At 46.6% G+C, this 12,439-nt stretch overlaps 1 protein-coding gene across 2 annotated transcripts in view; it reads left to right on the plus strand.

Moving 5' to 3' along the window:
• Nucleotides 1-12,439, plus strand: part of RYR1 (ryanodine receptor 1) — a gene marked incomplete at its 5' end in the record, with an annotated part of 106,188 nt that overhangs the window by 76,993 nt on the left and 16,756 nt on the right. For both annotated transcript variants that reach the window (XM_084257220.1, XM_084257219.1), the window contains 2 exons: nt 857-938; nt 3,138-3,325. In XM_084257220.1, the coding sequence (XP_084113346.1) occupies nt 857-938; nt 3,138-3,325 (270 nt within the window). The remainder of the gene's footprint in view (nt 1-856; nt 939-3,137; nt 3,326-12,439) is intronic.

The raw sequence follows: 12,439 nt of genomic DNA on the forward strand, positions 1-12,439 counted from the left end.
ACCTGGGTCATAGGTGTTGAGATCCAAGCAGGCTGGAACCTTAGAGGCAGAATGCAGAGCTTTGGGACTTTGGACATGTGCTAGGAGCTCCAGAACACCACACCCTACAACCAGCACTAGGATAGAGAAGCCTTGCAGCCCATCTCCTTCCCCTGCCTTCATTTTATTAGGTAGAACCATATGAGAATATCACTTTCTGGGTCAAATGATCACATATTGGCAATTTGATATAGCTCAGCATGATATAAATAAAGAGTGACCACATACAGAAGTTTGATTGGGGAGCTCCTGTGGACTCTACCTGAGACACTGTGACACAGGAGGATATGTCCCCCCACAGTCTCCCGAACACCTTACCAGAAAGCATGTGGCTATCTCCTCCAGCCTTCTTCCTGAAGCCTGTGTCCCACTTTTTGACATCACACATTCATTCAGCAAACATGTCAGACACCCATCAGAGGCCAGGCACAGTGCTGAAAGTCATCTCTTCCCAGATCTGTGTCTCTACCCTTAATATTTGCCTCTGTCTCTCTCTCTCCCTGCTCCAAATGGGGCTTTGGGGCTCTCTAAGCCCCAGACTCCTCCCATTCAGCCTTGTCTGCAGCCCTTGCCCCCACACATCACCTGCTGGCTCTGCTCCCCCTCAAACATCAACCCCACCCCCACAATCTTGTTTCTCTGCCCCTTCCCCTGCTTCCGAGGAACATGTCTGGACTCGGGTCCCCTCGGAGGTAAGAGGGGAGAAAAGAAGGAGCCGTAGGTTCTGTCAGTGGGTGAGGAAGGGCTGAACCAGCCAGAGGTGAGGGAGGCATCTCTGCAGACCAGTCCTCACATGGCTGGGATTCGGGATTTCTAGGACTCAAGCCAGATCGAGCTATTGAAGGAGCTGCTGGATCTGCAGAAGGACATGGTGGTGATGTTGCTGTCACTGCTGGAAGGTGAGAAACAAGCAGGTGGGGGTTAAGGGAAGAGCACAAAGGTGTAGACAAGTCTGAGAATGACCTTTTGAGCCCCAGGAGATCCTAACCTTCAACATCATGTGGGGATCAGTGGGTTGATGAAGAAGTTTCAATAACAAATTCAGCAAACACTTACTGCACACTTAATGTGTGCCAGGCTCTGATTGTACATAATTTACTGACTCCCCAGAGATATCTTAATAAGGTGGGTGATTTGGACACTTTTATTTATGTATTCAGTAGTTATTTATTTTGCTACCTACCAGATAGTTCCCAAACTTAGAGATTTAAAATAAGCTTAAATCAAAATTAACTACTAATTAATAAAACAATTTAACTAATAGACAAGGAATCTTTTCTACAGAGGTTCGTAAAGATGTCATTCTTTTATATGGCTGCGTAGTATTCCATTATGTAGATGTGCAGTGATGCCTTTAACCATACTTCTATCAATATTTAAAGTTTACAAAAATTGCTATTTTTTTAAAAGATTTATTTATTTATACATAGAAGAACTGGTGCGTAGGCCAGAGGTGCAGGGATGGGGAAGGTGGTGGTGGGAGGATTCACCAGAGATAGAGTGGGAGCCGAATAGGCAGAGCTACTGAAAATCACTGCTAAGGGGAGCAGCGGGCGAGACAGGAGAGGTCTGCTGTGCCATATGAAGTTTAGCTCCCTGGCTGGGAACCAAATTCAGGCCACTGTGGCAATAGCATGGTAGTGCTGAGACTTAACCCCTAAGCCACCAGGGAAGCCCACAAATATTTTGCTATTATGAACGATATTGCAATGAATGAACCTCTTAGAGCATTGGGTGTTGTGTTTGGTTGGTTTTTTTTTTTTGGGGGGGGGCAACTAGTCATTTGCTTTTAAAAATCAGAAGGCTTGGGCCTCCCCTGTGGCGCAGCGGTTGGGCACTGGGTTGCGAAGCTGCCCGCGGCCTCTGTGGCGCCGGTTCGATCCCCGGCTGCTCCCTGGCCACCGGGGGATGGTCCCACATGGCGCGCAGACCTCTCCTGCCGCCCGCTGCTCCCCTCAGCAGTGTACTTCGGTCCTTCTGCCTGCTCTGCTCCCGACTCTGGCTCTGGTGAATTCTCTCACCCTCCCACCCTTCTGACTGTATCCAGTGCATGTATAAACAAAAAAACAAACAAACAAATAAAATAAATAAATTAATAAAAAAAACATGCCTCTATAAAAAAAATTAATAAAAAAAAATCAGAAGGCTTTTTAAACATCAGATTTCCAGCTATCCTTGATAATTGAAATATTTGGTGACACTAGGTCCACATTCTCACATAGCAAAAATCAGATGGACTGGATGAAATAATTGGATTATATCCCTGTTAAATCTCCTCACTTTGATGAGTGCACTGAGTATATAAGAGAATGTTTTTGTCTTATAAGACATAAACACAAAAATGTTTAGGGGTAAAAAGGCCTCCTTTCTGCAACTTATTCTCAAATGGCTCATCGAAAATACAAAGGGCGGGGAATGATTATAAAGCAAATGTGGCAAAATTTAAGCAATTGTTGAATCTATATTATATGAGGGTTCTTTGTACTGCTCTTGTACTTTTATGTAAATTTCAAATTATATTAAAATTGAAAGATGCAAAAAGAAGCTGGGGCCAAGATTCAACTGCCTCCTTTAGAGGGGGGTGTGGAATCCTAGTTTTTCCACAGTCTCCACCTCTCCTTAATGTATTTATTCCCTCTGGCCTACCTCACTTATCTATGGACCTGCCTGACCTCTGTGGGCTAATGGAAGGCTTGGGTGTTTGAGTACTAAGGTCATGTAGCCCTGGGTTCAAATCCTCCCCACCTTCTTACCACCTGACTTTGTAACCCTGAATGTGACTTCTTCTGAATTTCAGTTTTCTCATCTGTAAAAATGGGTATTATACACCTCCCTTACGAGAATGAGATCATGCCAGTGTGGCTCTTGGCATGGCATCTGGCATCTGCTGTTAGTTTGTGTCATCCTTCCTTTTATTGATGACTCCCCCACTATGGGGGGATGTATACAGAGAGGATCAGCCAGGTTCACACATGATGCCAGCGAAGCATCCACCACCACAGCGGGTCCTGGGGAGCCAGGGGTGGCCCCCAGGCTGGAGAGGGAGGTGAGCCTGATCAGGCTCCACAAAAGAGACACTGTCTTGGGGCTGCCCGCAGGGAACGTGGTGAATGGCATGATCGCCCGGCAGATGGTGGACATGCTTGTGGAATCCTCGTCCAATGTGGAGATGATTCTCAAGTTCTTCGACATGTTCCTGAAACTCAAGGACATCGTGGGTTCTGAGGCTTTCCAGGACTATGTCACCGATCCCCGTGGCCTCATCTCCAAGAAGGACTTCCAGAAGGTGGGTGCTGCAAGGCAGATGGATGAGGGTGCCAAGTGCTAATCATGCCCTTCCTGGCTGCCTACCTTAGGCAAGAGATTTCTCTGTGGGCCTTAGTTTCCTTATCTGTAAAATGGGAATCAAAAAGTCCTTGGGTTTGTTTTTTTTGAGGTAGCATTGGTGTATAATACTGAGAATGATTCAGAGGTATAGGAGCACACCTCTTCACATATATGTCATCACCCCACACCCACCACCAAGGCACTCATAGGCTGTTCTGAAGTGAAATGCATTTATATAGATGAGAGCTGTTATTGTTATTGCTAGTCAATTGATAAGCACCTACTAGATTTCTCCTCTGTGCTGGTAGCATGGACACAGCAATGACCCAGACAGATACAGCTCTATCCTCATGGGGCTTATGGTCTGGTGAGGGAGACATTCACTAACAACACCACAGGTCTAAATAATGAGAAGGGAGGTGTAGGAACAGCTGTATCCAGGAGCCTGCTCATCTGTTCCTGTCAACCCTTGCACCCCAGCTCGCACATCTCCCCTCGGGTAAGCTATTCATCTACTGTGAGCCTCAGCTTCCCCCTTTGTGAAATGGGACTGGGATGATAACATTAATTGCCCACAGGACTGCCATGAAGGTGGACAATGTGTGGACAGTGTCAGGGACACAGAGGCACTCAGGATGTTAGCTACTATTATTTCTGTTATCACTGCCAGGTCTTTTCCACCACCACATTGTTGTTGGGTTTTTTTAAGATTTATTTATTTGTGCATACAAGAACTGGGGTACAGGCCAGAGGTGCGGGGGTGAGAGGATTCATCAGAGACAGAGTGGGGAACAGAAGAGAAAGACTGACTGAAATACACTGCAGAGGGGAGCAGTGGGCGAGTCAGAGCACAGAGGTCTGCTGTGCTATGTGGGTAGCTCCCTGTCCAGCTGGGGATGGAACTTGAGCTGCAGAGTCTTCGGATAGCTTCACAATACTGTGCTTAAACCCTTGTGCCACCAGAGAGGGCCTGTTTTCTTTTTCTTTTGAAATCGCTTCAAGTTTATAGAGGAGTTGCAGAAATAGTACATGAACTTTTCTGAAGATTTAGATTGCCTGAATCTAAGATTTAGATTTAGTTTGCTTTTTACCACCTTTGCTCTGTCTTTTTTTTTTTATTTTTAAGATTTATTTATTTTCGTACAAGAGCTGGGGTACAGGCCAGAGGTGTGGGAGGGTGAGAGGATTCACCAGAGACAGAACGGGGAGCAGAACAGGCAGAGGGACTGAAGACACTGCTGAGGGGAGCAGCGGGCGAGGCAGGAGAGGTCTACTGCGCCATGTGGATTTCTCCCTGGCCGGCCGGGAATCGAACCCGCGCTGCAGAGGCTGCGGACAGTTTCACAGCATGGCGCTCAACCCGCTGCACCACCAGGGAGGCCCACCTTTGCTCTGTTCTTGATTCTGCTTTACTTCTAAATACTTCCGGTGCGTATCCCCTAAGAACAAATTCATTCTCTTACATAACCACAGAGCTATTATGCAAATTAGAAAACCTTGTTGCAATGCTCCTGTCTATAAACCCTGTTTGCTTTTCACCAGTCAAAGAAATCCTCCCACCTGCCCAGGAGCCAGTCCAGGGTAAGGAATTGAATTTCAGTGTCCTCTGTCTTTCACCTCCTTCAGTCGGAGCCATGCCTTCACTTTCTATCTTTTATGACCTGGACATTTTTGAAGACTCGAGGCCATTTTTTTTTTATAGACAGTGTGGGTTTGTCTGAGCTTCTTTCATGATTCCATTCAGGCATGCAACCATGGTGGGAGATCACAGCAGCGCTGTGTCCGCGGTGCACGGTGTCAGGAGGCACGTGAGCAATGCGAACTCGGCTCCCTTGGTTAAGGTGACATTTACCAGGTTCTCCACTGTAAAGATAGTATCAACCTTTCAACAGTGTGTGAGGAAGTGCTTCGAGACCATGAAAATACCCTGCTCACCCTCTAGGGTTAGCATCCTTTGATGAGTCTTGCCTGAACTGATTATGACTACTGCAGTTGGCAAGTGGGTTCTCATCTGCACCCCGTTACCTTTATTAGGTAAAGGTAGGGTACTGTAAGGAGGAGTTTTTCCTTCCCCTTCATTCACTCATTCATCCATTCATTTATATCAGCGTGGACTCCTGTCTTCTTATTTTATTTGTGGGGTTGCAATCACCACTGTCCATCTGCATTTAAATAAGCTTGGGGGTCTCCTGAGTTAAAAATAAAATACCCCCACCTTCCCGGTTGTCTTTCAGAGCCCCCCCTAGATCTCTTCTGCTTTGCAGCCTCCTCAGCACTCTTCTCTCACCCCCCACTCTTTTCCCGATTCAGGACTTGCTAATTTCTGTTCCTGTCACTCCTTGAAACTACCCCAACCAAGATCACTGGAGACCTCTTCACCCCTGGATCTCTCCACTGATTTGTCATCTGGCCTCATTGCCATGACTGGTCGGCCATTTCCTCCCCCAGTAACACCCACCTCCCTGGGTTTCTGCCGCATACTCCTGGGCTTCCTGCCTTCACAGCCAATCCCTTGCAGCTTCTTTTTTTTTTTTTTTTAAGATTTATTTTATTTATTTATGCATACAGGAACTAGGGGACTGGCCGGAGGTGCAAGGGTTGAGAGGATTCACCAGAGACAGAGTGGGGAACTGAACAGGAAGACTGACTGAAATACACTGCTGAGGGAGTAGCGGGTGAAACAGGAGAGGTCTGCTGCGCCATGTGGGTAGCTCCCAGATGGGCTGGGGATCGAACTCGTGCTGCAGAGGCTACAGATTGCTTCATAGTACAGTGCTTTACCCCTTGCGCCACCAGGGAGGCCCCCTTGCAGCTTCTTAATGTCACTGTTCCCAAGCCTCCCACCTTCAGGAAGAAGATGTAATATTTAGTGTGTTCTCATTCTGTGCCAGCTCCTGCGTGTAAATGAATTCACTCCTTTAATCTCTACAGGAGCCTGTGTGGCCAGGACTATTTTTTATTCCCACTTTACAGATGTGGAAGCTGAGGGAGATGAAAAACATGCTCAAGGTCACATGGCTAATAGTTGACACTGGCGTTTGAACCCAGGCAGTCTGGATCCAGAATACACTGCCTCTGGGTCCAGCCATTCATCTCATCCAGTAAATTGTCCATGAGCATTTCCTGGGCACCAGGCCCTGCTGGGAGTCTCAGTCTGCTCTCAGGATTGTCAGGTTTAGGGACAGAGTGTCCCTGGGGAGCTGAAAGAGAGCCACAGAGCACCCTGCAGGTGCCAACTGCACGCCATTCATGATAATTTTTTTTTTTTTTTTACATTTCTCAAAGGGAGGGAAAGTTTATTGCGCCCCAGGCAGACCTCACAGACCCAAGGCGGGGGTCAGTGGAGTCGCGCCCATTCATGATAATTTTAAAACAAGGTTGAAGACCCCTTTTGACTGTTAAGGGTTTCACAAATCACAAGATTTGAGGTCCTCAACACAACATTTTTTAGCTTACGATCTCTGTTTCATAACGTTAGAAACAACCTGTAACTTTCAAGGTACATTTATTTTCTATTTTTTTTAAAGATTTTTTTATTTATTCATACAAACACTTGGTAACAGTCAGAAGCATGGGAGGGTGAGAGAATTCACCAGAGCCAGAGCAGGGAACAGAACAGGCAGACTGACAAAATACACTGCTGAGGGGAGCAGCGGGTGCAGCAGGAGTCTGTCTCTCCATGTGGGACCTTCGCCTGCGGCCAGGGATTGAACTGGCGCTGCAGAGGCTGTGGGCAGCTTCACAGCCCAGCACTCAACTGCTGCACCACCAGGGGAGGACCTATTTTCTATTTTGGATAAATAATACATTCATATCTCAAAGGCAAAGTAAAGCAAGGTATGAAGTGAGAAGTTGTACTCCCATCCCTTTCCCAGCCTACCATCCCCTTGCCCCTACTGGATTTTGTCTCTTAGTAATATATTCTGCAGCTACAGACTGTCCTCATTCTTTATGGTTTATTTGATTACTCCCATTAAGAGACACTTGCTTTGTTCCCAGTCTTTTGCTATTACACAACCCATGCTGCAGTCAGGGCTGCCATGGGTAGTGTGGTACGTGTTGCACGCTGTACAAAGGTGCAATTTATAGCACAGATACTGTACCTTTGTGTTGCAGTTGGAAGTAAATGTGCTGAAGAAGGCTCTGTAGGGGCTGCTAGCAATACTGACTACAATGATTACCCATGTGCACACCTCATTCTGTTTGTACAATTATATCCAAGTGTAAATTTCCAAAAATGGGTTGCTGGTTTAAAGGGTAAATGCATTTGTTATGTAGACAAATTTTGGCCCTCCATTTTCCTCCTCTGTAGCAATATGTGAGGGTGTCTGTTTCCTCCACAGTCTCTCACCACTAGACCACATTATCAAATAATTTGGATTTTTGCCAATCTGATAGGTGAAAAATGGCATTGCAGTGCAGTTTTAATTCACATTTTTCCCTTGACAAGTGCGGTTAAAACATTTTTCATATTGGGCCTCCCTGGGGGCGCAAGGGATTAAGACTCAGTGTGTGAAGCTATCCACAGCCTCTGCAGCACGAGTTCGATCCCCAGCCGGGGAGCTACCTACATGGTGTAGCAGACCTCTCTTGACACACCCGCTGTTCCCCTCAGCAGTGCATTTCAGTCAATATAGCTGTTCTGTTCCCCACTCTGTCTCTGGTGAATCCTCTCACCCCCACACCTCTGGCCTGTACCCCAGTTCTTGTATATATAAATAAATAAATCTTTTTTTTTTAAAAAAAGCATTTTTTTTTAAAGATTTATCTTTATTTATTTATTTTATTTATTTATACAAGCACTGGGTACAGTCAGAAGCGCGGGAGGGCGAGAGAATTCACCAGAGCCAGAGCGGGGAGCAGAGCAGGCAGAAGGACCGAAGTACACTGCTGAGGGGAGCAGCGGGCGGCAGGAGAGGTCTGCGCGCCATGCGGGACCCTCCTCCAGTGGCCGGGAAGCAGCCGGGTATTGAACCGGCGCTGCAGAGGCTGCAGGCAGCTTCGCAACGCAGCACTCAACCGCTGCGCCACCGGGGAGGCCCAAAAAAAAAAAAAAAGCATTTTTCGGGCCTCCCCAGTGGCACAGCGGTTGGGCGCTGGGTTATGAAGCTGCCTGCAGCCTTTGCAGCACTGGTTAGATCCCTTGCTGCTCCCCTGCCACCGGAGGAGGGTCCCACATGGCGCGTAGACTTCTCCTGCCGCCCGCTGCTCCCCTCAGCAGTGTACTTCGGTCCTTCTGCCTGCTCTGCTCCCTGCTCTGGCTCTGGTGAATTCTCTTACCCTCCTGTGCTTCTGACTGTACCCAGTGCTTGTATTTATGTATGTATAAATCAATCAATCAATCAATCAATCAATCAATAAACCTTAAAAAAAAAGCATTTTTCATGTTACTCCTTTTATATTGCTTGTTTTGTGAACTGATCATACCCTTGGTTTATTTTTCTATTGAAATGCTGGTATTTTTCTTACTGATTTCTAGGAGCTCTTTATATTTTAGGCTGGTAAAATATCTTTGGTCAGGGGAGTCACCTATCTTTCTGTTCATCTTTGACTTTGCTTATATTATTATTATTATTTTGGGGGCATGAAGAATACTTGGGGTTTTTTTTGTAGAGCATCATTTAATATATTTTATTAATTTTAAACTAAATAGGTAAATCAGGAACATTGTTCCTCTTGGAAATTTAGAACTTACAGCTATGGTTTAGGTCATCTCTGGCCCCCATCCTCAATCCTGTTCTTTTCCCACCTCTCCAAATGCTGCCACTGTTATCCATTTGGTAAACACCTCACCAGCTGTTTATTTTTAATGTTTCCATTCATATGTAAATACGCTTTGAAAAAATGATAGCATTGTTTTGTGGCACCCTGCCATCTTCTGGACAGAGTTCTTGACAGTTTGCAAAACACATCTCTATTGATAAGTACTGCCCAGATTCCAGAACACCTGCCACCATTTAGGAGGCCCTTCCTGGTGGTTAAGAGCACATTTCCCGTGAAGAAATTATTTTTGGGCCTCCCTGGTGACATAGGGGGTTAAGCACAGCACTATGAAGCAATCCGCAGCCTCTGCAGCACAGGTTCGATCCCTGGCTGCGCAGGGAGAAACCACATGGTGCAGCAGACCTCTCCTGTCTTGCCCTCTGCTCCCCTCAGCAGTGTATTTCAGTCAGCCTGCCTGTTCTGTTCCCCACTCTGTCTCTAGTGAATCCTGTCACCCCCACATCTCTGATGTGTTCTTGTATGCATAAATAATAAATCTTAAAAAAAAAAGAAATTATTTTTGGCTTGTAGTATTTCGGGATTTTTTTTTTCTTTTTTGTCTGCAGATATTTCAAGGGTGTATCTCTAAACAAAAAGGCTTCCTTGTAAAAAGTCTTTATTGAGATATAATTCACGTACCATGAAAGGTGCCCATTTACAATGTGCAGGTCAGTGGTTTTTAGTATATTCACAGAAGTGTACAACCACTGGGCCTCCCTGGGTGCGCAAGGGGTTAAGTCTCAATACTATGAGGCTATCAACAACCACTGCAGCATGCGTTCAATCCCCAGACAGGGAGCTGACCCATGTGGTGCAGCAGACCTCTCCTGTCTCGCCTGCTGCTCCCCTCAGCAGTGTATTTCAGTCAGTCTGCCTGTTCTGTTCCCCATTCTGTCTCTGGTGATCCTCTCACCCCTCCTCACACCTCTGGCCAGTTCTTGTATGCATAAATAAATAAATCTTTAAAAAAAAAAAAAAGAAGTGTACGGCCATTGATGCAGCCTAAATTGGGGCACCAAGTTGATCACCCCATAAAAAGAAACTCTGTGCCTTTTAGCTGTCCCTTCCCATTGTGCCCACCCAGGCTCCTGGCAACCACTAATTTACTTTCTGCCTCTGTAGATTTACCTGTTCTGGACACTTCATTTACAGGGAACTGTACAGCATATTCTCATAAAAGACTTTCCTTTCTTTTAACAAACCAGTGTCATTATCAAAAACAAAACAATGAGAACAAAGTGAAAAATAGCCAGATCCTTCAAGTCATCAGCTATCTAAGGAGTATTCAAATTTCCAAATATCCTAACTGTTGCAATTCTGTGAGCCAGGATCCAAACAAGATGAGTCCACCCATTGAGATTGGTTACTTTAAGAAAAAAAAAAAAAACTTCTGTGTCGAAGAACTGGGGTGCAGGCCAGAGGTGTGGGGGGTGAGAGGATTCACCAGAGACAGAGTGGGGAGCAGAACAGGCAGACTGACTGAAGTACACTGCTGAGGGGAGCAGCGGGCAATACTGGCGGGGAATCAAACTCACGCCGCAGTGGCTGCAGAGAGCTTGATAGCACTGAGACTTTAATGCCTGCGCCACCAGGGAGGCCCCTTAGTTTCTTTAGATTTGGATTTTTTTTTTTTTTTGAGTTCAGGATTTTTCCTCAAAGAGTTTTTTTCGTTTTCAAAAACCCTCACACCATTTAAGACGCTTCTCAGCTATCAAGATGCTTTATTCGCTTGACAAGTATGTCTTGAGCACCCACCATGTGTAGCAACACACAAAACAGAGAGCTCCCCCCCTTTCAGTGGATAGCCTGGTGGGGAGCAGCAGATGAAAAAAAAAAAAAGTCAAAAAGGTAATTTCAGCTTATAATCTGTGGTCTGAAAAGCGGGGTGCATGTGAGAGTGTGTGGGTAGAGTCATCGCCATAAACTGGGTGGGAGGGAGAAGAGGACACTGACGCTGGAAGGCACCCCGTAAAGGCGGGGGAGATTGCAGCTTCCCAGGACAGGGGGCAGCAAATGGAAAGGCTGAGAGGTGTGACTGGAGAGGTTGTTGCAAGGGGAGGAGACCAGGCAGTGTCAGAGGTCGGGGGCAGACGTGCCAGCCGGTTGGCTGCCAGGAGGACAGTGACTTTGCACCTAATATGAAATGACTCAGGGGAGGATTCCTAGCAGGGACAGGATGTGCCCTGACTCAGGTGTTTACAGGGTCCCTCCGGCAATGTGTGGGGAACCACTGGGGGGCCAGGCGGAAAGCAGGGACACCAAGGAGGAGGCTGCGCTGATGTCCAGTGGGAGGCAATGAGGAACAAAACCGGGGTGGGGTGGGGGCTATGGACAGGCAGCAGCAGTGGCTTCTGGGTCTGCTGAACGCAGATGTGACAGATTGGCTGGTGGATCAGGTGTGGGTGGTGAGATGAAAGAGCAGAGCTGAGCATGACTCAAAGATTTTAGCTTCAGCACCTGGGTGGGTGGTGATGCCATTCCTGAGATGGGTAACACTGTGGGAGGGAGAGGTTTTGAAATTAAGAATTCAGTTTGGGCCATTTCCAATTTGGGGTGGAGGATCCACAAATGATGTCAGGTGGGATTTCAGCTCTAAGCATCTGGACTCTGGAGGGCACTCAGGGCTGGGACATAGCTCTGGCAACCGTTGGCATGGAATGGCATTCAGAGCCTTGGGCATCCATGACAACACCATGGAGAGTATGTATCCCGAGAAGGGGATGCCAATTCCAGGTCTGGGGCTCCGCAACCTTTAGAGGTCTGGACGAGGAGACACCAGAAAGGAAAGTGACAATAGTCAGGGAGGAAGGTATTTCACCTGGACAAACAGGTGATGACGAGGAGAGAGCAACCAATCATAGAAGAGTCCAGGACTGAAGGGAGGGGGTGGAGTCTTAGGACCCCTTAGGTCCTAGGGGGTTGCTTTTTCTCTGAGGGGTAGTCTCACCCTGCATGGTAAGGGGAGGAGGCAGGTGGTGGAGCAAGGGTAGAAGGTGAGGAGTTCCTGTGTGATTATGTCTCCACGCTCTGTGGTTTCTAGAGCCCTTTATGATTTGCAAAGCCTGTTACTCATTTAGAAAGCATTTTGCAAAGATCTCGGCTACAAAGCACTTTTTAGAGCCAGAGAATTTCGCTTCTGTTCATACCCCAGAGCAGCATTTCTCAAATGTTGCAACCCATGTGTGAGTCACGAAATTCATCTGGTAAAGTCATGACCAGCATCTTTAACAAATAAAATAGAATATTGCTTCATGTTGCATAGCAAAAGTCGGATGTGTCATGAAACTTTTTTTTTTTGAGTCACATTGTA

This window comes from Talpa europaea, assembly GCF_964194135.1.
Source record: "Talpa europaea genome assembly, chromosome: 16".
NCBI lineage: Eukaryota > Metazoa > Chordata > Mammalia > Eulipotyphla > Talpidae > Talpa > Talpa europaea.